Below are 22,672 nucleotides of genomic sequence, written 5' to 3' on the forward strand. Positions count from 1 at the left end.
GTAATTCACCATGTCTCCTATCAGAATGTTGAAATTCCTAAACCTTGTTTGTCTCTGACAGATCCAGTAACTGGATGTAGATTTCCTAAAAGGAGAAAATACATCAGCTTCTTGAACCAAGTCATTCCAGCACCATAATTACTGATATTAATGATACTGATATTAATGATATTACTACATAATTATAACGTCCAAAAATAATGAGGATAAACAATCATAATGACAATATACTGTACATTCAATAAAGCCTTGTTCGTGAACAAGACAGTGGCTCTCAGCTAGTCCTGGGATTTAAACTCATAACCTAATCTTAATCACTTTCTTAATCATAATTATTATTATTATAATCATAATAATTATTAGCTACCAATAACGCTGCGCGTAAATTCACCAAGAAAATATATCTATCCACCATTAAGTGTACAACAGCAACCCTCTCAAATGCAAAATGAGTAATTTACTGTAACAAGTAACCTGAAAACCATGTGCTAATGAAGAGAGAGAGATAATCAGAGATGTTTATCACATGTTTATCACGACTGTATGGCTATTTAACCAAGATGAAAAAAAAAAAATGAGTAAAATGGAAAGAAAGGCAGCAGACAAGTTGCTTTACACAGTTAAGATGTAAATTGTGCGCATTGTGAGAAAAGCTACAGAAGCTAGAAATTTCAGAACTGCTGCTAACATTACACAAACATTAAAATCATTCCAAATATTTTCACAAAAATTCTACAAGTAGGATAGATCTTGTGATGACTTTTACCAATGGTGCAAAAGGTGACACTAGTGTGACCCAGTTTTGTGAACTTCAGTGTAAAACCTTAAAAATATTCATTCATTTATTTTATCCTCTTTTAGATTGGTTTTAACTTCCGTATCATTATTGTTGATATTTTTATACTGATTAGAATATAATAGTAGGTTTATAAATCAATAAGCACACATTGTTACCACTCTCTCTGATGATCTCCTCTCTGATGAGCTGCCTCAGCTCTATCTTTATCACGGCACACTAGGTGGATCGTCCCTAATAATAATAATAATAATAATAATGATCAGGGCTTAATTTCCCCAAAAGCATGGTAAAGTTCTGATCATTTTAAATGGTAGTGAAAGCATTCAGTGTGATGCATGGTCTGCTATTTAATGATGGTCTTTGTGCTATGATGCTTTGGGACATGAGTCCTGAGCCTTTCTCTGAATAAATCTTAGAAACTAGATATTAGTCAAAGTCTTGAGTATAAAGCAGTTTATAATGAACCGATAATAACCTGATTATTAGTTGTGTAGTTGTGTGGATGTGAGGAAACCTGCGATGTACAACTGGAACATTTATCATAAGCGTTCTAAACTGCAAGCAGAATAGATTAGATATTAATAAGCATGCAGTACAAAGTAACTGAATCCAAAAACTCAGTGGATCTCAGTGTAGGGTTTTTTATTTTTTATTTTTTAATTAATTAATTTTTTTCCAGGAGTAAAGATAATAAAGTTCAGGAATAAAAAGCTCCATGAATCCAATAAAAAGCCAGATTATCACTTAATATTTAATATTTGAATAGTTAGATTAGGTTCATATAGAAAATCTGTAATGAAGCAGTCTGTGGATTTTATCTTACAGTTGTTTTACAGTTTAAATGGGTCTCTGGCTGAAAAAACCCTGTTGGGAACCCCTGCTTTAACAAACAGTAAGTGCATCCTAGAATGTCCAGTATCAGTGCTTTAAGCCTTTAAACACATTATTCAACTTATTATACAATTATTCATCTTAAAGCATATTGTTAAGTAACCATAGTAAAACTAGGAACAGGAAAAGTATTACAAATGTAAGGAAAGCAAGTCTGGAGCAACTGACGGGTCCTGGCAGTTTAAGGGGTTAAAAAGCTCAACAAAATGACCTTTTGCTCTTGGATTTGTGAATGTGTTGACTGTAATTTAGATAGATTTGGCATTAATCCCTACCCAAGCTCTAGTGTTATTACTGCTCCAGATAATGAATCTCAGGAATGGAGGAATTAAATGTTGCTATTCTGATAAACATGGTTTCTGAGAACTATGTAGGACCAGGATTCCAGGTTTGTTTTACCTTCGGCTGCAGCACAGCACGCAATCTCTTCTTAGTGTAGAGTATATACCAGTCAAATGAATATCATCATCAAAGACTTTTTCTCAAGCTTAATCTGGTGTGTTCAAGCAGGGAAATGCTAAACTGTGTTCTGCTTTCAAGCCATCAGACTCCTCAACACTCAGAGACTGGACTGACAACACACACACACACACACACACAGCTGAACACCTTCCCATTCTCTTTGCAATTTTTGCACATCTCTGTATTTTTGCTGCTAGAAATTTGATAAAATACTGTATATAATTTTTTATAGTCTCTACCTGGCTGCTACTCCTTATGTTTACAGTTACAGCAACTTATATTATTACTCTTTTGCACTACTGTCATATCTGATTCACTTTCTTACTAGAACTGTGTACTAGTCGGCGCTGCACTGTCTTTTACTGTGCCTATTGTCCTGCTTTGGTCGTTATTGTACTGTCTTGTGCTGTTTGCACACGTCTGCACGTGCACTTTATGTAGTAATGTGTAGTCTCTTGTAGTTCTGTGTTGTTATGTAGCACCATGGTCCTGGAGGAACGTTGTTTCGTTTCAGTGTGTATGGCACTAGCTGTATATGGCTGAAATGACAATAAAGCCACTTGACTTGACTTTGATTTCAAGTACAGGAATCTTCCAAATCTGTCCTGATATGGTTTAAATGTCTGTTTAAAAAACAAAAAAATAAAGATAAAAATAATAAAAAAAAACTTTCTTTGCTATGGCCATGGCTGCTGCTTTCCCGATACTGCTGTTGGCTCCAGTGATCATAAAGGCATAAAGGATCCGCCCACCACTGACACCTCCAGATCTGTAGCCACACAGTTTTTAGAAGCCTTTTCATATCCATCCCTATTCCAGACATAATGAATGAATGAGCTGAGACTTTAGAAAACATGATAAGAGAACGCATGTCACACTCAGTGAGCTGTTCTGCTCTGCCCTGCATTAACATACTTAATTTAGCTCAAGAAGATGGAGAGGTGCACTCACGTCTGAGGCTCTCAGACTAATTAATAATCATACACACACACACACACAGCTGTACGCTCTGAGACATCACTACAGGAGCGCACATGAAAAAGGATATATTGACAGACTTTGTTTTGAATCTGTCTCTACACTTTATTCACATTGCTGTATTAATTTTTATTCAACAATTCATTGCATCAAATCAAGTGCTGGGGCAGTAAAGATGCATGAGCACAGTGCGGTAGTTCTGCTGGATTGGGAAGGCAACCTGTAGTTTTAGTAGACAAAAGTGGCCTATGTTTTACTCAGCTGTGATACGCCTTAGCTTTTATGCCAGTTGAACTTATAACAATATAATATTGATATTGTGAAATTACATTACAGTACACATTCCTGAGTGTATCACTGGAATCATTAATACTTAATAATTCTGATGGAGTTTGTTTTATACATGTTTTTAAATGTGTCAATCTTCATTTTAAAGGTTTAAAGATCTTCAAATTGATGATCAACAATTTGACTTTTTGTGTAGATTTTTTTTCTTTACCATTATACAGCCATTTAAAGACACTGTACATGTATTCCTTACAGCAGAGAAGGCAGACAAACAAGATTACATGTTCAGTGTCTTTAAATTTCCGTATAATGTTAAAGAAAAAAAAATCTACACAAAAATCAAATTGTTGATCACCAGCCAAAATTTCATAATTGACTTGAAGATCTTTGAACCTTTAAAATGAAGATAAAAAGCAAGAATTATAACTTAGCCTATGTATAAAACCTATTAGTGAAATGCACAAAATGGTTATTGGGCAATAACCAATATACTCTGGCAAAACTGTGTAAAACTCTGTGTAATTAATTAATATTTAGTGTACTATTCTACCACCACTGTGTGGGGTTTTGTAGTCTGCACGTCCACATGTGTGAATGTGTGTGTGCCCTGCCGTAGATCCACCATAGCCCTGAACAAAAAGCAGTTACTGATGAGTGAGTGAATGAAAATCTATCAAGTGATTACAATCACCTCAAATAATAGCAATCATCTCAAATAACTGTGATTATGCGATTATGTAATAATCATGACAGGCCTAACCTACTTGCGTATCCCCCACTATGTGCAATTTGTCTATTGATAAAAATACAATTACGGAATAAAATTTCATACCATAACAATCCTTGTTACTCTACCTTTTATGGTCCATATAAAGGGATAAATGCAGTTATTTAATTGAATCCCACAATTCACTGCTAGGTGTACAGGGGTACAGTGAACGCTCATTTGTGAACTCTTACCAGAGCACACATGATTTCCTGAGGTGGTCTATTTGCACTAAGACCACTAGGCACTTCGTTTTTTTTCACTTAAATAGTAAAAAAAAAATAATAATAAGAGAAACTACATAGCCTAATTACAATCTGTATGCAGCTAACTCTAAGCTGGACTAAACAACTATCATCTGCTTGCAACATTACCATTTATAAAGTGCAAAAGTGAACTAGCAAAGCAAATTTAAATACTGTAGTCTATAATAATAATAATAATAGCTGGTATACTCTTGCATTCCTTTGATGAACCACATGATGTTACAGAGACATGAGCTCAGCTCCTCTCCTCAGGGCCTGGTCTAATCTCACAGGGTCACACGTGTCTACTGTAGTTCTGTCTGGCGCTCTCTACTTCAGTTAGGGGCTGATATTCAGGTAGCTTAATTTAGACTATTGTTACAGACGGATAATTAGTTTGCAGAGTGAATGTAAGTGCTGTAATAATTTCACATATCTAGGTTGTCTGTGAGGAGGAAATAAAACTCCTCATAGCATCAAATGGATCTTAATGTCTGTTAAACATACTTCAAGTTAGGAATAAAACATGACAGGGACGTTAAATATAGTAAAATAGTCATCACGAGGCAGCACAATGGAAAACAGAATTACTGTTACCATCCTACTCCAATCAGATTCACAAATTCAACATCATTGTTGTATAACAGACTTTATACTGCAATGATGTTGAATTTTCTCAAATCTGATTGGTCAGAAGGTGTTGATTTATTTTCTTTATACCACAATGGAATTGAATTCTTGAATTGGTTAGAAAGTGTTGATTTATTTTCTTTATAAATTAATCAACACCTTCTGACCAATCTCATTCGAAGCTTCAACAGTGCAGTGGTATAACATTTTAATGCAGGTGCTTGTGTTATTGAGTCAAATGCATCCCCATGGGGGCGCGGTGGCTTAGTGATTAGCATGATTGCCTCGCATCTCCAGGGTTGGGGGTTTGATACCCACCTCCACCCTGCGTGGTTGGAGTTTGCATATCCTCCCTGTGCTTCAGGGGTTTCCTCTGGGTACTCCGATTTCCTCCACCAGTCCAAAGACATGCACTGTAGACTGATTGGCATCTCTAAATTGTCTGTGGTGAGTGAATGTGTGTGTGATTGTGCCCTGCGATGGGTTGGCACCCTGTCCAGGGTGTCCCCTGACCCGTGTTGTGCCCCAAGTTCCCTAGGATAGGCTCCAGGCTCCCTGTGACCCTGTGTAGGATACGCAGTACAGAAAATGGACATATGTATTGCCCTCTAGTGGCCAGATTGTGATAGATCAATTAAATTATTTTCAGATAGCCTAGCTAGTAACCTGTTGTTTTATACCGGTACTTTTATGAATTTAATTTGTGCGCTAATATTCTTACACATAGATCATCTACTCAGTTAAGCGAGAAAAAAAAATACTACATTGTTTACGGGACTCTTAATCTTTTAATCAACATATTTTGATTATGACTGTGATCATGCCAAGTACATAGCCTTGTACTGGCCTTTTTTAAAATTTATGTTAAGACATTGTGATTGTGTATTTTGGGAAGCCGCACAAACATAGGCTAGACACAGGTTTACACCAAAAAGACATTTAAAAAAAACACTTCTGGGGTAGCTCAATCTGCAGATACACAGACACAGCACTGGTATATGTTGGTGTCCTGTGTTAGGCATGTTCAGTGTATGAAACTTTTTTTTAACAGAAAACTAGACTATATATTAGGTTATTTTCAGTCCAGTTGTTTCTAGTTATAATCATCTAAGATACTCTATTGCTCTATGACTCTATTACATTCAGTATTGGTTATACATAATAGAAACACTGAGTCAGAAGACAGGCTTGCTTCATTTATTTCCACCTGAAACCCCGCCTCCTTCCACACCCTCGAACAGGTGTAGCAGCTCTGATTCGCTGACGCAAAAAATGTGGCCGTGTTCAAATACCTCCCTCCATTCTACAAACGCGCACTACATAGGTTATGAACTAATGGTTTAGACGCCCTGTGTAGCGCACTATTATGTCCGGGAGGTTGTTGTTTGGGATTACACTCCCGACTCTCGCGCAGAGGAGGAGTTCCGCACTTTCTGTTTGAAGCATTGTGGGAGAGAGGACGATGTGTCCGGTTGAGCAGCCGACAAATTAACTCCCTTTTAACTCCAAAACTTCACTTGGGTTTTCAAAATGGTAAGTGACAGAGATGTATATTTTTAGCGCAAGTTAGTCGCTAGTGTTTGAGCAGGTGTTTTTTTTATTTTTATTAATTTTCTGACAGGAAGAAGACAGGTTGCTAGCCTGCACCTGTTCCTCTCAGGTAGCTGTTTACTTCAACTTCTGTCCGAGTTATTTAGCCGCAGATTGACTTTGGCGGAAGTCAGTCAATATTTTTAGTGGAAATAAGTTATTTAATACGGAGGAAGGTTAGAGAAGCATTAAGTAGCAATTCTGAGTGTGTTTTCATTTCCTGACCTTGTGTCATTACCTAGTACTGGCAGTAATAAGCTACTTCCGTGAAGTCAGCACTTTCAGGCGAAACTGGTTCCATCCTTTACAAACCCATGTGCAGAAGCAGGGTGCCATTACTAATGCCTCTCCTTCACTCAGCACGGCTCCTGGACATTTAGCTCAGGACTTTTTTTTTTAGGTTTAATGTAAAAACAGCTGTTGTATGATTTTCAGAGAAGTGATGCTTTTCTGTGAGTTTTTTTTTTTTTTTTTTAGCACTTTACCTGTTATTATTAAATAGCTTGCTTTTGGCTGCAGGTCTCTGTATTATTTTATTGTGAAACATGTAATCGTGCTTTGTGTTATTGGAAAGAAGTACACTGGATGGCCGAAAGTTTGTGGACACCTTTTTGAAAATGTCATTCCAGATTTAGACCCCGTTTGCTGTTATAATAAGCTCCACTCTTCTGGGAAGGCTTTCCACCAAATTTTGGAGCATGTCTGTGGGAACGTGTTCATTCAGCTCCAAGAGCGTTAATGAGATCAGGCACTGATGTCGGACGAGGAGGTCTGGGGCTCAGTCACTGTTCCAGTTCATCCCAAAGGTGTTCAGTGGGGTTGAGGTCAGGGCTCCGTGCAGGACACTCGAGTTCTTCCACTCCAACCTTAACACACCATGTCTTCATGGAGCTCGCTTTGTGCTCAGGAGCATTGTCATGTTCGGGCCTTTTAGTTCCAGCGAAGGGAAAACTTAATGCTACAGCATACAAAGACATTCTTGACAATTGTGTGCTTCTAGCTTTGTTGCTATAGTTAGGGGAAGACACACACATGGCTTAGATGGTCAGGTGTCCACAAACCTTTGACCCCATAGTGCAGCATCTGCTTTGAGGACTTCATGTCAATGTCAAGAACAAATGGTCACATCTGGATATTACACTAAAGTACAAATGGTAAATCTAGGTTATGATTTAAGCAGATTATTATCATTATCATTATTATTATTATTAACATGAATGAAATGTGATTTAAAAAAAAAAAAATTAGATTCAGCATGCCTCATCATACACAGTGGTAACCAGTTTTGTGTGTGTGTGTGTGTGTGTGTGGTGTTTGTGTGTGTGCACGCGTGTGTGTATTTGTGTGTAGTTTCGAACAAAGGTCCTTCATCCGCAGTAGGAGGTGAACTGTCTTGTTTCTCTAGACACTACGTATACTACATTTAACTTTTACAACATCCACCATCTGATTGTCAAACCTTGCTGACTTCACACTGTATGATGTGGCCTGATATTGCAAATGAGTTGAGCGAGTTGAGAACGGCCTCCGATTTAACGCCATTGCGACCAAAGCCAGTCGACGACAAACTTCTTATAAACTTATAAATAAACTTATCATGAACAGAAACAAATATCCTTATTACCTCGAGCTCATTTTGAAAGATGTTTCAGTTTGCACGACTCCTAACCTAGTAGAATGTGGTGATTTTTTTAACCACAGGTCTGTTGTTAAGGATGTTCATCATTTACTACATTCCACTAGGTTATGATCTTATTACTTGTCACATTGCACTGTCTTAACAATCTGACAAGCAAATAATCTTAAAAAACAGCTCAAATCACACACCAGGCTTTAGATCCAGTAATCAATACTTAGGCCTAGCTTCCATTTGTCAAAGAACTATTATATTTAAGATTCTGAGCTCATCGGGGAAAGTGAAGTTAATGTTTGGTATTAAACAAAGTCTTCTTCAGTGGTTTAATGTTTGGTATTAAACAAAGTCTTCTTCAGTGGCTTATTTTATTCAGTAATTCTATCCTCATTAAATCTGCAGAGTAAGTGAATTTATGATAATAAAGTACTGGATGAGCAAAAGGCACTGCATGGGCATGTGGGTACGCTGTGCATGTAAGCAGTATTCCTGAAACAGCAGGCAGCTGTGAGTGTGTGTGTGTGTGTGTGTGTGTGTTAGAACAATAGAGGGAAAATGAATCGAGAACATAAGAGTGGAGGAAATTCAGCTCCTAAATCTACAGCCAGGATGAGACTGACAGGGAAACACATTCTTGAAGTCACAGTGAGGGATTTGTGAAGCTGTGCTTGTCTGACTGATCTACACAGTCTTCTAGGACCATTAATTACACCTGATATATGCCTGTACGTCGTTCAAAGCTTTTGCATACCTTACTTTCTTCTCCACTCTGAGCCAAAGTTTTTTTTTCTTAGTTACCGTGTTTACAGACAACACAGACACACCCATTCAAAGCGTTTACATGTGGGACATGGAGTAATTTGTTTACGCTTCTAGTATTCTGAGCACGTTGTTATTAAGAGAGGGGAAGATACGCCAAACTTCACTTCCATTATTTCAGAAATGTATTAGTGCCTGATTATGGCTATAAGGTCCCATCTGCCTTTTTTCTTTTGAAAGTGAGACAGCGAATCCCGTGTGTGTATCTTTGTCTCTACATGCTGTATGAACACATTCATTCCTTTCCTACTTCCTCCTTATTCCTTGGACTGGGTGTGTGTCGTCTTCTCCATCCAGAAATATCTTGGCTTTAACAACTTTTGATTTCAGGTATTTTATTGATTTACATGCTGTGCATCATTACTGTATCAGGAATGAATGTAACAGAAATTAGTTCTTTAGGCACTTTTCATAAAACTTTGGAGCTGATTTGTGGCATTTTTAAAACATTAGCAGCTGTGCAACAACCTGTTTAGTTAAAACAACCCATTTAGTTAACACAGCATAATGAACGAATAGCCATGGAGTGTTCCTGTTTATTTGCATTTTTTCAAGGTTTAGGTTTCTAGCTAATAGAGTAAGAAATCATTAACAACTGTGACTCCCCCCAACCCCCTCCTCCACCCCTGCCCCAGGCTACAACGTGTAGGATAGGTGTAGGGAGGGTTGTGAGACATTATGGTAACTGTGTTAAATAGTATGGACTTAGCAAAAACAGTCTTCAGTTTTTCTGCTAACAAGATATCAGTATATTCATTCATTCATCTTCAGTAGCCACTTTATTCTGCTCAGGGTCACAGTAAATCCAAAGTCTATCCTGTGAACACTGGGCTGGATGGAGCCCTATGACGGACAGGCGTCCCATCCAGGGTGTATTCCTGCATCATGTCCTGTTTTCCGAGGATAGGCTCCGGATCCACCGCGACCCTGACCAGATGATGAAGGAATGAATTCTGTTATTTAGCACAGTGTATCAGAACTGTATTTTTTATTTGATGGATATAAGCAAAACAAGATACACATACATTCACCTGTCACTTTAATAGGAACACCTGCACGTTCATGCATAAAATCATGCAGACACAGGTCAAGAGCTTCAGTTCATGTTCACATCAAACATCAGAATGGGGAAAAATGAGTGAAACTAAGTGTTTTTGTTTTTTGCACCATTCTGCGTAAACTCTAGAGGCTGTTGTGTGTGAAATCCCAGGAGATCAGCAGTTTCTGAAATCCTCAACCCAGCCCAACTGGTACCAACAACCATGCCATAGTTAAAGTCACAGAGCTTGCACTTTTTCTTCAGTCTGATGTTTGACGTGAACATTATCTGAAGCTCCTGACCTGTATCTGCATGATTTTATGCATTGTGCTGCTGCCACATGATTGGCTGATTAGATACCTGCATTAATGTGCATTTGTACAGGTGATCCTAATAAAGTGGACAGTGTGTATGTTTAACATTTTTCCTTTAAGTGTTTGGATCCGATTATGCTATAAAAGAATTTTTTCTGAAGAAGGAAGTGAACCTTATTTTTTTCACAGCCCATATAGCAGTGCTTACTCAGAGATTTGTTTTTCTGTGTACCAGATGTTTCGCAGCTCCTCCATGTGCTTAGTCAGTGTTTGTGGGCCAAAATCCTGCATTATCCACAACTCGCCGGATGGTGATGGAGGCTGACCCTTGACTTTACTGTAATAAAGAAAGAAAAATGCATCTTATATCTCGTTCCAGTATTAAGGAATGAATAAATGAATGGATTTACTCAGTGATTTGATTATGTATATCAGTGCACAGCAACCATTACACACATCACAGGAGGATAAATACTAAATGCAGCTAAAAATCTTATTTCCATTCCATCCAAACAATATGACACAATGACACGCCGCAATAACTCTTCATGTGAGGGGAAAACATAACAATTTAGCATCTTGCTAAATAATTATCAAATACAGTGGGAAATTCAGTGGGAACTTTGTTCTTGAAGGCATTTCTACAATGCTCGATATGAATCAGAATTTATAGGCTTACTCAAATACTGCCAGCAATACAGTAGTGTTTTAACGTCAACATAATGGTTCGATGATCTGTACGTCTGCAAAAAAGAGTGTATTTTATATTTCTGTATTTAAAAATATATATTTTTTAATTTAACAATTTAACAAAGAAGTAAGAAATTTACAAAAATTTAAAAAAATTAACATAAAATCAGCTGCTTCAGGCCAGTTTGTAATTAATTAAAAACAAACATACACAGATATCACAATATCCACAATATCCTAGAAAAGCATATTGTGTCTTATTTTATCATGATATTAATACTATATTGCCATATCACTCAGCCCTGGTGACATTATTATGCTGATTAAAAACTGAGTCTTTTTTAACATGTCTGTTTTTAAAATATACTTTATATAATATTACGAAAGAGATTTAAGAAAAACTCTCATAGGATTATTTTTAAGAACATGTCCTTAGTCTCCCATCTCCCTGCCCAATCCATCAACTTTCCTTTTTTCAACATACTTGTGGGTCTCTACACTGAGTGCTACATTTCAGGATTTGGAGTCAACAATGTGAAAATATTGAGTATTATTTTTTGCAGTTTCATGCAGGCTGAATAAAACAAGGCAGTGGTCCTTTATTTTGGATTGATCATATGATTGTGATTAACTTACTTATACAGTGCTATGTTGTGATATTAGTTTAGACAGTTCTCAATTAAAAAAATATGAAAATTACTTATGTCATTATGCGTATTAATTTATTGTATTTTTTTGTTTTGTTTTTCTAATCATTGTGTGTGTGTGTGTGTGTGTGTGTGTGTGGAGGGGGGGGAGGGGTGTTGTGTGGATGCATTTTCCACTGACCTTTAGATGTCAAGGGAAGCTATTTAATTTTAAACCTTGTGCTGAGCTGAAACACGGTCCTCACTGTTCTTATTCTAATAGCTTAATTTTCACTAAAACCTTTGGTTAAAGCTTTATTTATCTGTCAGTCTATTTTCCTTTTGTCTTTATGTGGTGTGTCCCGTAGATGCGTTTTCTGCTGCTCTTCAGTCGCCAAGGGAAGCTACGGCTGCAGAAGTGGTTCCTGCCACTGGCTGAGCGAGAGAAGAAGAAGATCATACGGGACATGACCACCATGGTGCTGGCTCGAAAACCGCGCACGTGTAACTTCCTGCACTGGAGAGATCTGAAGATTGTCTATAAGAGGTGAGGAGGATCCAGCTGGAAAAACAAAAAGTGATTCCTGTACTGGCTTTGCTTTCAAAAGGTTTCAACTTATCAAAGAATGGACCTTTTTCGTACTTCCATGTTTGTGAATGCAGTAGCATAAGTAGTAGTGTTTCAGAACATCTGGTGAGATGGTGAACAATGGCCGTAAATACAGCTCTCTATTACTGCAATGTCCAAACATGCACAAATAATTCAAGCTAACTCATTTCCCACCATTGTGCTTGTGAGAAAGAAATGGCTTTGTGCTATTCACGGGGATGAAGCAACATGTACCAGCATTTCAAAGAATCTGACTAGCCAGCATTTCAAAGAACCTGACTACTCGAAAACCAATGGTCATAAATGCTAGTCCCTCTCAGTGTGAATGGACAGATCAAACATCTGTTGTCCAGCAAAATGTTTTCGACGAACTCAGAAAAACCACCAGTGTGTGTGGGACCTGATCCTGCTGGAGACCACAGCCTCGCATCTCTTTCTCCTCTAAGTGAGCTAACTACTATCAATACAGTGGATATAAAAGTCTACACACCCCTGTTAAAATTGCAGGCTTTTGTGGTGTAAAAAATGAAAGCAAGCTGAACCCTGTCAGATCATTTCCACCTTTAAAGTGATATAGCAGCCAGCACAGGTCAAATGAAAAACAAATAGAAATATTTTAGGGAAAAAAGAAAAAAAAAACAAACAAACAATTACCTGGGTGCATAAATGTGCACATCCTTTTATAATGTGCATTCGACTGTGCTCAGAATGAACCAATCACATTCAAACTCATATTTAAAAGTAATTATCATACATACAGTAATTATCATACATACAGGGCTGTGGGGTAGAGTGGCTACACGAGAGCCCTTTCTCACAAAAAAACATCCTAGAGTATATAAATTTCACTAAAACATACAGTCACTTCAAGCTATGGGGCAAAATATATTATGGTCTGATGAGACCAAGATAGAACATTTTGGGCAAAATTCAAAAAGATTATTTGGCACAAAAACAAGACAGCTTATCACCCAAACAACACCATATCCACAGTGAAGCATGGTGGTGGCAGCATCATGCTATGGGGCTGCTTCTCTTCAGCTGGGCCTGGGGCTGTAGTCAAGATAGAGGGAATCATGGATAGCTCCAAATACCAATCTGTGTTGGCACAAAACCTGCAAAAAAAACAGCTAAAAATGAAGAAAAATTTGACCTTCCCGCATGATAATGACCCAAAACACAAATCCAAGTCAGCAAAGGAATGGTTTCAGAAGAAGATGATCAAAGTTTTGGAATGTCCCAGTCAGAGCCCAGATATAAATCCTATCAAAAACCTATGAAAGGACTTGAAGAAGGCTGTGCACAGGAGATCTCCTCGTAATTTGATAGATCTGGAGCATTTTTGCAAGGAAGAGAAATTGCCAAATTGCAAAATTGGTGGATTCTTACCCAAAAAGAGTGCTGTATTACAAGCAAAAGGTGCAACCAGGTTATTGTGTTTTTTCTTTTCTTTTTTTCTGAAACATTGTTTTTTTTAGTTGAACTTTGTTGGTTGCTATATCACATTAAAGGTGGAAAAAGATCTGACATGATTTATCTGGGTTTCATTTTTTTACGTCACAAAAAACCTTTTTTTTTTATATCCACTGTACATATTAAGTGACCATTTTCATTATGTCCTGCACATGCCCTGATTGATGCTAATGCTAGCTAGCTGGTTTAATGGTGCTGTGTTTATTAGCAACTGCGCCAGGCTTAAATGACTTAGCTAGTCAAGTGTAAAAAAATGTGCTTAGCTACTTACTGCTTACCTTAATTCAGGATATGCAGTTAATCGGCTGTTCCTGTTCACCGTCAGTCGTGCATTTCAGTACCTAAACAGTGTTCAAAGTGGCAGCCAGAATGCTACTATTCATTACAGGATATGATGACACAGTTGTTGCAATTAAGTTGACACATGACCAATCGCAACCATATGTGCTTGTTGAACATCTCCTTCCAGATTTAGTCTTACTGTGCTGTTAATATAACCTCCACACTTCTGGGGTGGTTTTTCAATAGATTTTGGAGCATGACTGTGAAGATTTTCATCCATTCAGCCACAAGAGCATTAGTGAGGTCAGGCACTGAAGTCAGGTGAGGAGGCCTGGTGTGCAGCCACTCGAGTTCTTCCACTCCAACTTTGCAGACCGTGTCTTCATGGAGCTCACTTGTGCACAGTGGCATTGTCATGCTGGAGCATGTTTGGGCCCCAGTGGAAGCAAAAACCTAATGCTACAGCATATAAAGACACTCTAGACAGTTGTGTGCTTCTAGCTTTGTGGCAACAGTGAGTGTGGGTACGAAGGTCAGGTGTACACAAACTTTTGTCCATATAGTGTACATTCAGTGCACTAAGCCACTGTATTGTAGTGGTGTAATACCTGTGCTTTGACTGCTGGGTTGGTTAATGTTTGTTCATGGCTACTGCCATTGTGCCCTTTAGAGAAGTGTTTAACTTCAAGATGTTGCTCAAATGGCTGATGTAAACCACTTTGGACAAAAGCAGATCTCAAACATGAAAATGGGAACAGAATATCAACAAACACTAAATAGGTGGAGTGATAATCCAGTTAAATAATAATCTAGTTTGTTGTTTTCCATGAAGCCAGTTCAGAAGCTTCACACTGATGCCAAAGGCTGACATCATGATTAGACCGCTAAGAATCTTTTTTTTTTTTTCAGAGCTGACAATAATCCCTTCATGTCCCACACAGCCTGCTCTCTACACTATTGTTCTCACCACAGACACACATTAGACTATCACTGCTCTCACTTGTAGCTGTCCCAGGATGAACTTACTATTACTATGTTTCTGTGACCTTATTTCAATGAGCGGTTTCGTATTCTAATGGATGAGTTGTTTTTCTCTACTGTACAGTATAATGTTTCCTCGTGTGGTGAAGTCTTGAGCTGGTGTCTCAAAACCAAAATAACATTAGTGGGCAGTGCAAATAGCCATCTGTAATGAGGATGGTAGCTGTTTTAATTGTAGACAGAAAGCTCAGTATTATTTCTACTTAGTTCCCTAAGTTCTTCCTATGTTTGTTGCCCCACTTGTTGTGTCTTGGGGAGTTGTACTGTGATGGCTTGGGACTGCGATTGTTGTGGTGGCTTTGGGGCTGCGGTTGCCACGAGCAGCTTCGTACTCAGGACTCCTTCAGTGGACAGTGGATAGGTTCAACAAACTGAACTTCTTGTGAAAACTGTGATGAACTTACTGGTTACACAATTGCACTATTTGTCCATGTAGTACACAGTTATAGAAGGGATTTATTTGTAATTGCACTATCCATTAGCACCCAGATGAAGATGGGTTCCCTTTTGATTCTGGTTCCTCTCAAGGTTTCTTCCTCATATCGTCTCAGGGAGTTTTTCTTTGCCATCATCGCCTCTGGCTTGCTCATTAGGGATAAATTCATACATTTACAATTTATATCCTGAATGTATTTATTTCTGTAAAGCTGCTTTGTGACTATGTCCATTGTTAAAAGCGCTATACTATAATAAAACTGAATTGAATTGAACTTGTTGCTTAACCTGAACGGGATTGTTTCTGCATTGGAGCTCGGAATTATGTCATTTTTGATCTCCATGTGTTCGGGGTACAAACTGGGAATGCCTCCATATATGTCTTCTGTAAGCAACAAGCTAGCCTGCTAACTGTGATGAGTGATGTATACAGTATTTTCCTCCTCAAAACAGTGAAATGTATAGTCATTGTTACAGATTTAACAAGCAAATATGTCTGTATGTTGATTGATCTAAAGCAAATACTTGTATATCCAGCATGACTCATTTAAAGGTAAGAAGCACTACTTTGTTTACTGCTGATGCTGGGAGCAGCCATGTTGATTTGGCATCACTTGCTGAACTTGGAGGTCGGTGAACTCTGTGGTTTTTCCTAATCAGCGGTCAGACTTTGAGTTTTGAGACCTTTGGTCGAATGCAGCGAAACGGTTAAAATCACTGTCTTTCTTTGTAATATTACATATATTACAGAATTCAGCTCATGTTTTTAGTTGAATGTCACTAATATTAAAATTAGATGCTGCATTAGCCACTAGTTTCACATGTCAATGTTACGACCATATTAGCAGGGGCAAGAATTGTTTGTAAGCCAGTGGAGGTTTATGGAGCAATGAAGTCCTACCCTGATAGAATCAGCTGTAACTTTATATTCAGAAAATTTGCTTTGTTACAGACAGACTATACATTTCTGCATATTGCAGAGTCTAACTGCTAGAAACTGCATCAAAGCAATAGGAAGTATGCTAATGCTATACTGCTATTGATACTTTTAAATCTAGTTACTCCTATTAAGAACAACTATAATACGAACCTGAAAATAATAAATGAGTCTAGCGATCCCCATACTTATTTTATTCATATTCTTCCATTTCATGTGATGTCACACTGTTTAACTGCTGCCATTTTGAGGACCGAATAGGGGACTGACTGCATCAGTGTTCTTGTGTCTGTGCATAAGTTTATTTTCATTTATTCTGATAAGACATACATACAACACATCTTCAACTAGCAGCAGTGCAGCAGACCGTTCCTGTCGTCCTGCCTCATAGCTACAGTTAGACGGCTAGCTACATTATGGGACAGCTGGTGAATTTATCTCAGCAGCAAGTATTGTTAATATTAGCAAAAGTTAATTACTTAGCTGATATTGACTTTCTCTTCCTATAATGACAGTTTCCCCCTCCTGAGGAAACACCTTGGGATCCTTTACCCACCTAAACATGAAGAGCTGGTAGATTTCTCTTCTCTTAAACACTTTGACACACTCTACAGAACGGGAACGGGGTTGTGTATGAGATAAATACATATGTCAGTAAAACACAAAATCAGCAGTTCAGAGGAAAGTGCATAAGGATTGCAGTCTTCTTTATCAATTTCTTTGTAGTACTGTTTATTCCCTTCTGAAGAAAGGTGAGTAATTTTAGCCATATTTCACCTCTTGTTGTATTATGGTATGTATCTGTGAAACCAGAAATTCAGTCCCAAATATGGTGACTGCTACAGAAAAAATCACATAACTGCAATACTAGGATAACTGCAATACAACAATATCACATAACATCATAAAGTATCAACTTCATGCAAAAATACTTTTACAACAGCATAGTCATAAAACGATCGAAGAGCAGTGTGAGCTAAATCTGACTGACTAAATCACGGTACAAATATAAAATACTAAAAATCCAATCGCAAAACTAATCCTACTGAACTTTACCTGAACTACAAAAAAAAAAAAAATAAAGAAGATTAGCTAAGAACTGAGGTTGAGTTACAGAGAAGGTATACAAGGCACTTGCATGTTCTATCTGAGTTCCATCTTTGTCAAAGAGTTTTACATCCAAGTGGTGCACAATATGTCGGCATTTTCGAAAACAAACAAACTTACTTGGTGGACTCCAAAAGTTCAGTATGGAAAGACAGTCGTCATTGTTCAATGGAAAGTCAACCTGATCAAGAGAGTGATGTGATGTTTGTTTTAGTCCAACATGGCATCTGGCTTTCCTATATCTACAGAGATCATAGCCATAAAATGTCATAGATACTGTTGCACTGGAAAAAGAGGTATGTTGCTTTTCTGACGTTTACACCACCAAACCTACAACTCTGGATTTCAGTGAAACGCCTGTGACTTGAGCAAAGTTTATGACAACATACAATAGCAGTGACAAATTTAGACACACTGTATTAAATATGTATTTATGAACCTTAACGATATTTTGCTAAAAGCCGTTGTTTGAATTTTGTTAATAAGGCAAATGTAAATAGTGAAGTTAATGCTTATATTTGTTTTTTTAAACAGAATTGTTTTACTTACGACAAAGTATATTTCATTTTTAATTAAGAGAAGAATTCATCAAGTGCTTGGTCTATTCGGAAACTTTAAGAAACTCCCCCTAGGAGAAGCTTCCTAGTGAAACTGGTTTAGAAAATGCCAAAAGTGTACAAAGCTTCAGGAATGTGACCACAGGACTGTGTTTAACACTATTCTTTGTCACTGCATAATTCCATAAGTGTTATTTTAGTAATGTCTTTTCTTCTTCTTCTTCTTCTTCTTCTTCTTGTATTTTTACCCCAATTCACACCAACCGGCCAGCTCTCCCCTATCATACGAAAGCTACTAACCGGCGAGGGTGAGGGCACATATGTGCTTCTTCTGCGACACACGAAGCCAACTCTTTTCAAACTGAGTCACAGGGCAGTGTAACTTAGTTGGAGGAAAGTGCTATCTGCCCTCTTCCACATACACGAGCTCACAGACACCCTCGATTCGTTACTGTTGCTGTGATTGACCGGGAAGAGAGTATGCAGTCTGGCCAGTTTGGCTCTTGGCTCCTGGCCATGGATGGTTGTGGTATCATCGGGATTCAAACTCACGATCTCCGGATGGTTCTTTATTATTCTAAAATAGTAGAAGTTATTAAAAAGATGAAGAAAACCCTTCTATGAGCAAGTGTGTCCAAACTTTTAGGTGTAGCTGAAACTACACACAGAGATTTGAATGCTGGGGAATCCCACAGTTTCCCATCATTCAGCTAATAAAGCTGTAAATGACTGGCAAATTGCCTTCACGTCTCCACTACAAGTCTATTTGGTTTTACTACACTTAAGTGACCCAGGAAGAGCCTCTATTAGAGCCATTGTATATGAGGACACATGATTCAGAGACGTTTCCCCTGGCCGGTCAGAAAACCTGCCCTCTGTAAACCGGAAATCTTGCTTAATGTGGGGCCTCACAGATGGCCTGAATCATTTATTTGACGTTAGTGTGGGTGGTAGTTTATTTGCACAGTGGAAAGCTCTCAGGATATGGCTGAACGAGTGAGGGACTCATATGTCTAGCTTTCAGATCATGCTGTTAAATTGTATTTAGCTTTCGACTGGTACAACATTCTAAGCTTTCATCCTATGATCAGAGCCCTGCTCTCTGGTGAGGATGGACTGACCTTCCTCTCTCCCCTGTCAATCATCATCATGGCTTTAAGTAATAAGGCAGAAGCAACAGCTAAATTTGGAGAAATTAGTATAAAGAGATTTATTATTGACTTATTATTGGTGTGTGTATTGATGAGGATTCCATGGCATGTCATTTTTCTTTTTCTTTATGTCAGTAGAAAGAAAGTAGTGACCAGAGTACATACAGAAGCACACAGCTGCCATTCATGAAAAAAAAATCTCAGCAGCATTGATATTACCAGGAAAGCATCTTGTTATAATGGGAAACCCTGAAAAGACATATTCCTGCTGAACTGGCGTGTCGAAGCTTCTTGAGTCTTTTCTGTTAACGTTTGCCATTTCATTCATATGCATATCTCTGGGCTGAAAAGCACAGAGGAATAAGCATAATAAATACTGCACCATCTCTCTGTCTGCCATTCACCAGCTCCCTGTCAGACATATAAATCACCCATTCATCATTCATTAGCACTCGGGAACTCCTTCTCCTATTCAAGCACCAGCACGTGACCACGCCCTCACCGCCACATGCTGAAGGCGATTTCAGCGTCGCGTCTCAACTCCACGAGGATCCAACATTTTTAATAAAAGCCTGACAGTGTTTTGCTAATTGAAGTTTTCCCATGTCATTCAAGTTGATCAGCTAGGAATACAGCAGTGTCTATAAACACTCGCGTTCAACAATCCTTCATAATATGCGTATACTAATGACAATTTTGTCTACACGTCAACAGTGACATTAAAATCGCACTGTAGTTAGGCATGAAGTAAAATTTGACTAATTTTGTCAACTGTGCCATCTCATTTTCTTGTAATAATCTGATGCATTTCACATAATAATAATTTTCTCATAATACCAAGATGCTTTCAAGTAATAAGGAGACTTTTTCTCATAATAAGATCAGCATCACTTTATTACACACGTCACTAGTCTTCACTAGCTCCAGCAGCATTTTACATTCTTGATAGATTTCCTTATTCTGTTTCCATGTTCTCGCTTAGAGCTTTGTTTTCTTTTCACCAATTGAAGCAAGAACACTTTATTGACTGAATGGAGTTTTGTGTTGGTTTAAATAGTCTGAGTATAAATCTCAATGTTTCTTGTAAACACTGCCAGTTATTTGTGTCATTTTCTGTGCTTTTTTTCCCCATTTTGCTTGTTCACACTGTAATCTGATTTGGCTGGCCATCCTAATTTACATTTTTAAATGCAAACAAACTATGATTTTGCCAGTAACACGTGATTTGCTGCTGTGTACACAGGTATGCCAGTCTGTATTTCTGCTGTGGTTTGGAGGACCAGGACAACGAGCTGCTGGCTTTGGAAGTGCTGCATCGATATGTTGAACTGCTTGATAAGTACTTTGGCAATGTAAGTCTATGTGAACTCTTATGTACAATATCACTATGACCCACCACATCCTCATACAACCGTAAGAAATTATTAATCTTTTGTGAACATAGACCTGAGGAATTTAAAGCAAAGGTCCACACCCTGTTCCAGGATAGTTCCACCGAAGACTTCAGTTCCAGACCTGCTTCTACAGATCAAAGCTTTTTCAGTATATAATTCATATCCAAACTCCTAGGAAGTTGACCTTGAAAGATAAGGAGTTTTTGCAGCACTCCTGATTTAACATTCCTGATACTGCTAATAGTATTGTTTCGAATAGAATATGTTTATTTCAGTTTTATTTCAATCTACTGTAGTCTCTTATAGAAGAAATAAAAGGTGCAGTTGTATAATACAGTCATAGCAGGTTTTCTTACTAACATAAGTTATTTTCAGAAGACTCTTCTTCCTCACAAGGAGAGGCACATCTCAGGGTGATTAAAAAAAAGTATCTTAGCTTATAATACTGTATAATTTTGACCTGTTCCCTCAGGTGTGTGAGCTGGACATCATCTTTAACTTTGAGAAGGCATATTTCATCTTGGACGAGTTCCTAATGGGGGGAGAGATACAGGAAACATCGAAACAGTCCATCGCTAAATCCATCGAGGCTTCAGACATGCTGCAGGAGGTGAGAGATTCAGCACACTCAAGCAGAGACCTTGCATAGCATTGTAAAGGTCCTGACATGCAGAAAATGATTCATGACGCCTTAGAAAAAGTTCAGTGCGGTTTGCTTCATCCAAACCAGTACATTAATATTAATATTAACATTAGATGAGACCACATTAGAAATGTCATTAAAATCTCAAATTAGAACACACATTTGTTTTTATAAACATCATGAATACACTGAACATATGGGCAAGCAAGACTGCTTATTTAATAATACTGGCTTAATGCTTTCTGAGCAATTATCACAAATGGTACACACCCACTAATGAGTCCTGAAGAAGAGCTTAATTAATGCAAATGGAAGTTTGTGGAAAGGTTGTGAATATAAAGTTCACTGCAGTTTCTCCTCTCCAGACGATGGAAGAGTACATGAGCAAGCCGGCCTTTTAGCAGCTTCTCAGACGGAAGCAGCACTCGTCAGCGGAACGAAAAGGAAATATCACCGTCTCCAGCTACAACACTCACAAACAGATGGCTTCTGGTTACACTTTTCTAATAGAAGCTTAGAAGATATGAAGTTGCTGTTAAAAGTCTGTATGTGAAGGAAATCTCTGAGTGTAATACATCTGGAAGAAATATTTTCTATGGTTTTTCCAGTTGCAATTTCAAATGGAACTTTTTAAACAGTAGTTGTTCCTACTTACATTATTGTGTATTTGTGCAGTGCTTGTCTGGTATTTTCACTACTATAACACTATTTTTTTTTTTTTTTGTTTTTTTTTTTTTTTTTTTTACACTGTTCGGCTCCTTTGTTACTTGAATAGGTGGATCTGAAGCAGAAAATATACAGACAGCGTATGGCCTTGGGAGAACTTGAGTAAAGAACACTGTACAAGTCTATTAGCAACACCTTGCAGCTGTTTGATATAGGACTCAGTTTGCACGGCTTGGTGAGAAGTTTCACTATACACATCCTCTTTTACCTTGATACCAGATTAATGGGTTGATTTTGCAATAATTCTACTGAACCTCAAATTAATGTAAAGTGCCTACTTTGTGATTGTATGTCTCCTGCACATTTTTAATGAGTATGGTGTATGTCTTATCAAAGCAGTTCTTTGAATTTCGAGACCATTTGAAGAGTGATTTTATATGCATTGAGATGATTACTTGCTATTATGCTATGATGATTAAATTGTAAAATCTACACTGTTAATACTGACATTAAAATGTATTTTGATACATTTCCGGTCCCCTCGTGTTTTTGTTGGCGTTCCTACCGGAGCTGTCCAAGTGCTGACGTGACGTCATGCAGTAATGA

General features: G+C 37.9%; 1 protein-coding gene across 2 annotated transcripts; it reads left to right on the forward strand.

Moving 5' to 3' along the window:
- The first annotated feature begins 6,400 nt into the window (after window positions 1–6,400).
- ap1s3b (adaptor related protein complex 1 subunit sigma 3b) lies at window positions 6,401–22,595 on the forward strand. 2 transcript variants are annotated; one of them, XM_026925046.3, is made up of 6 exons: window positions 6,401–6,592; window positions 9,282–9,431; window positions 12,139–12,317; window positions 20,607–20,715; window positions 21,230–21,367; window positions 21,766–22,595. In XM_026925046.3, the coding sequence occupies exons 3-6, from the start codon at window positions 12,139–12,141 to the stop codon at window positions 21,799–21,801; spliced, it is 462 nt and encodes a 153-aa protein (XP_026780847.1). In that variant the 5' UTR covers window positions 6,401–6,592; window positions 9,282–9,431; the 3' UTR covers window positions 21,802–22,595. The 2 variants fall into 2 exon arrangements, with proteins under 2 accessions (XP_026780847.1, XP_026780846.1); XM_026925045.3 differs by lacking the exon at window positions 9,282–9,431 and having other exon boundaries at window positions 6,413–6,592.
- Window positions 22,596–22,672: the final 77 nt, after the last annotated feature.

The sequence above is a fragment of the Pangasianodon hypophthalmus genome, chromosome 21 (genome assembly GCF_027358585.1).
Source record: "Pangasianodon hypophthalmus isolate fPanHyp1 chromosome 21, fPanHyp1.pri, whole genome shotgun sequence".
NCBI classification, from domain to species: domain Eukaryota; kingdom Metazoa; phylum Chordata; class Actinopteri; order Siluriformes; family Pangasiidae; genus Pangasianodon; species Pangasianodon hypophthalmus.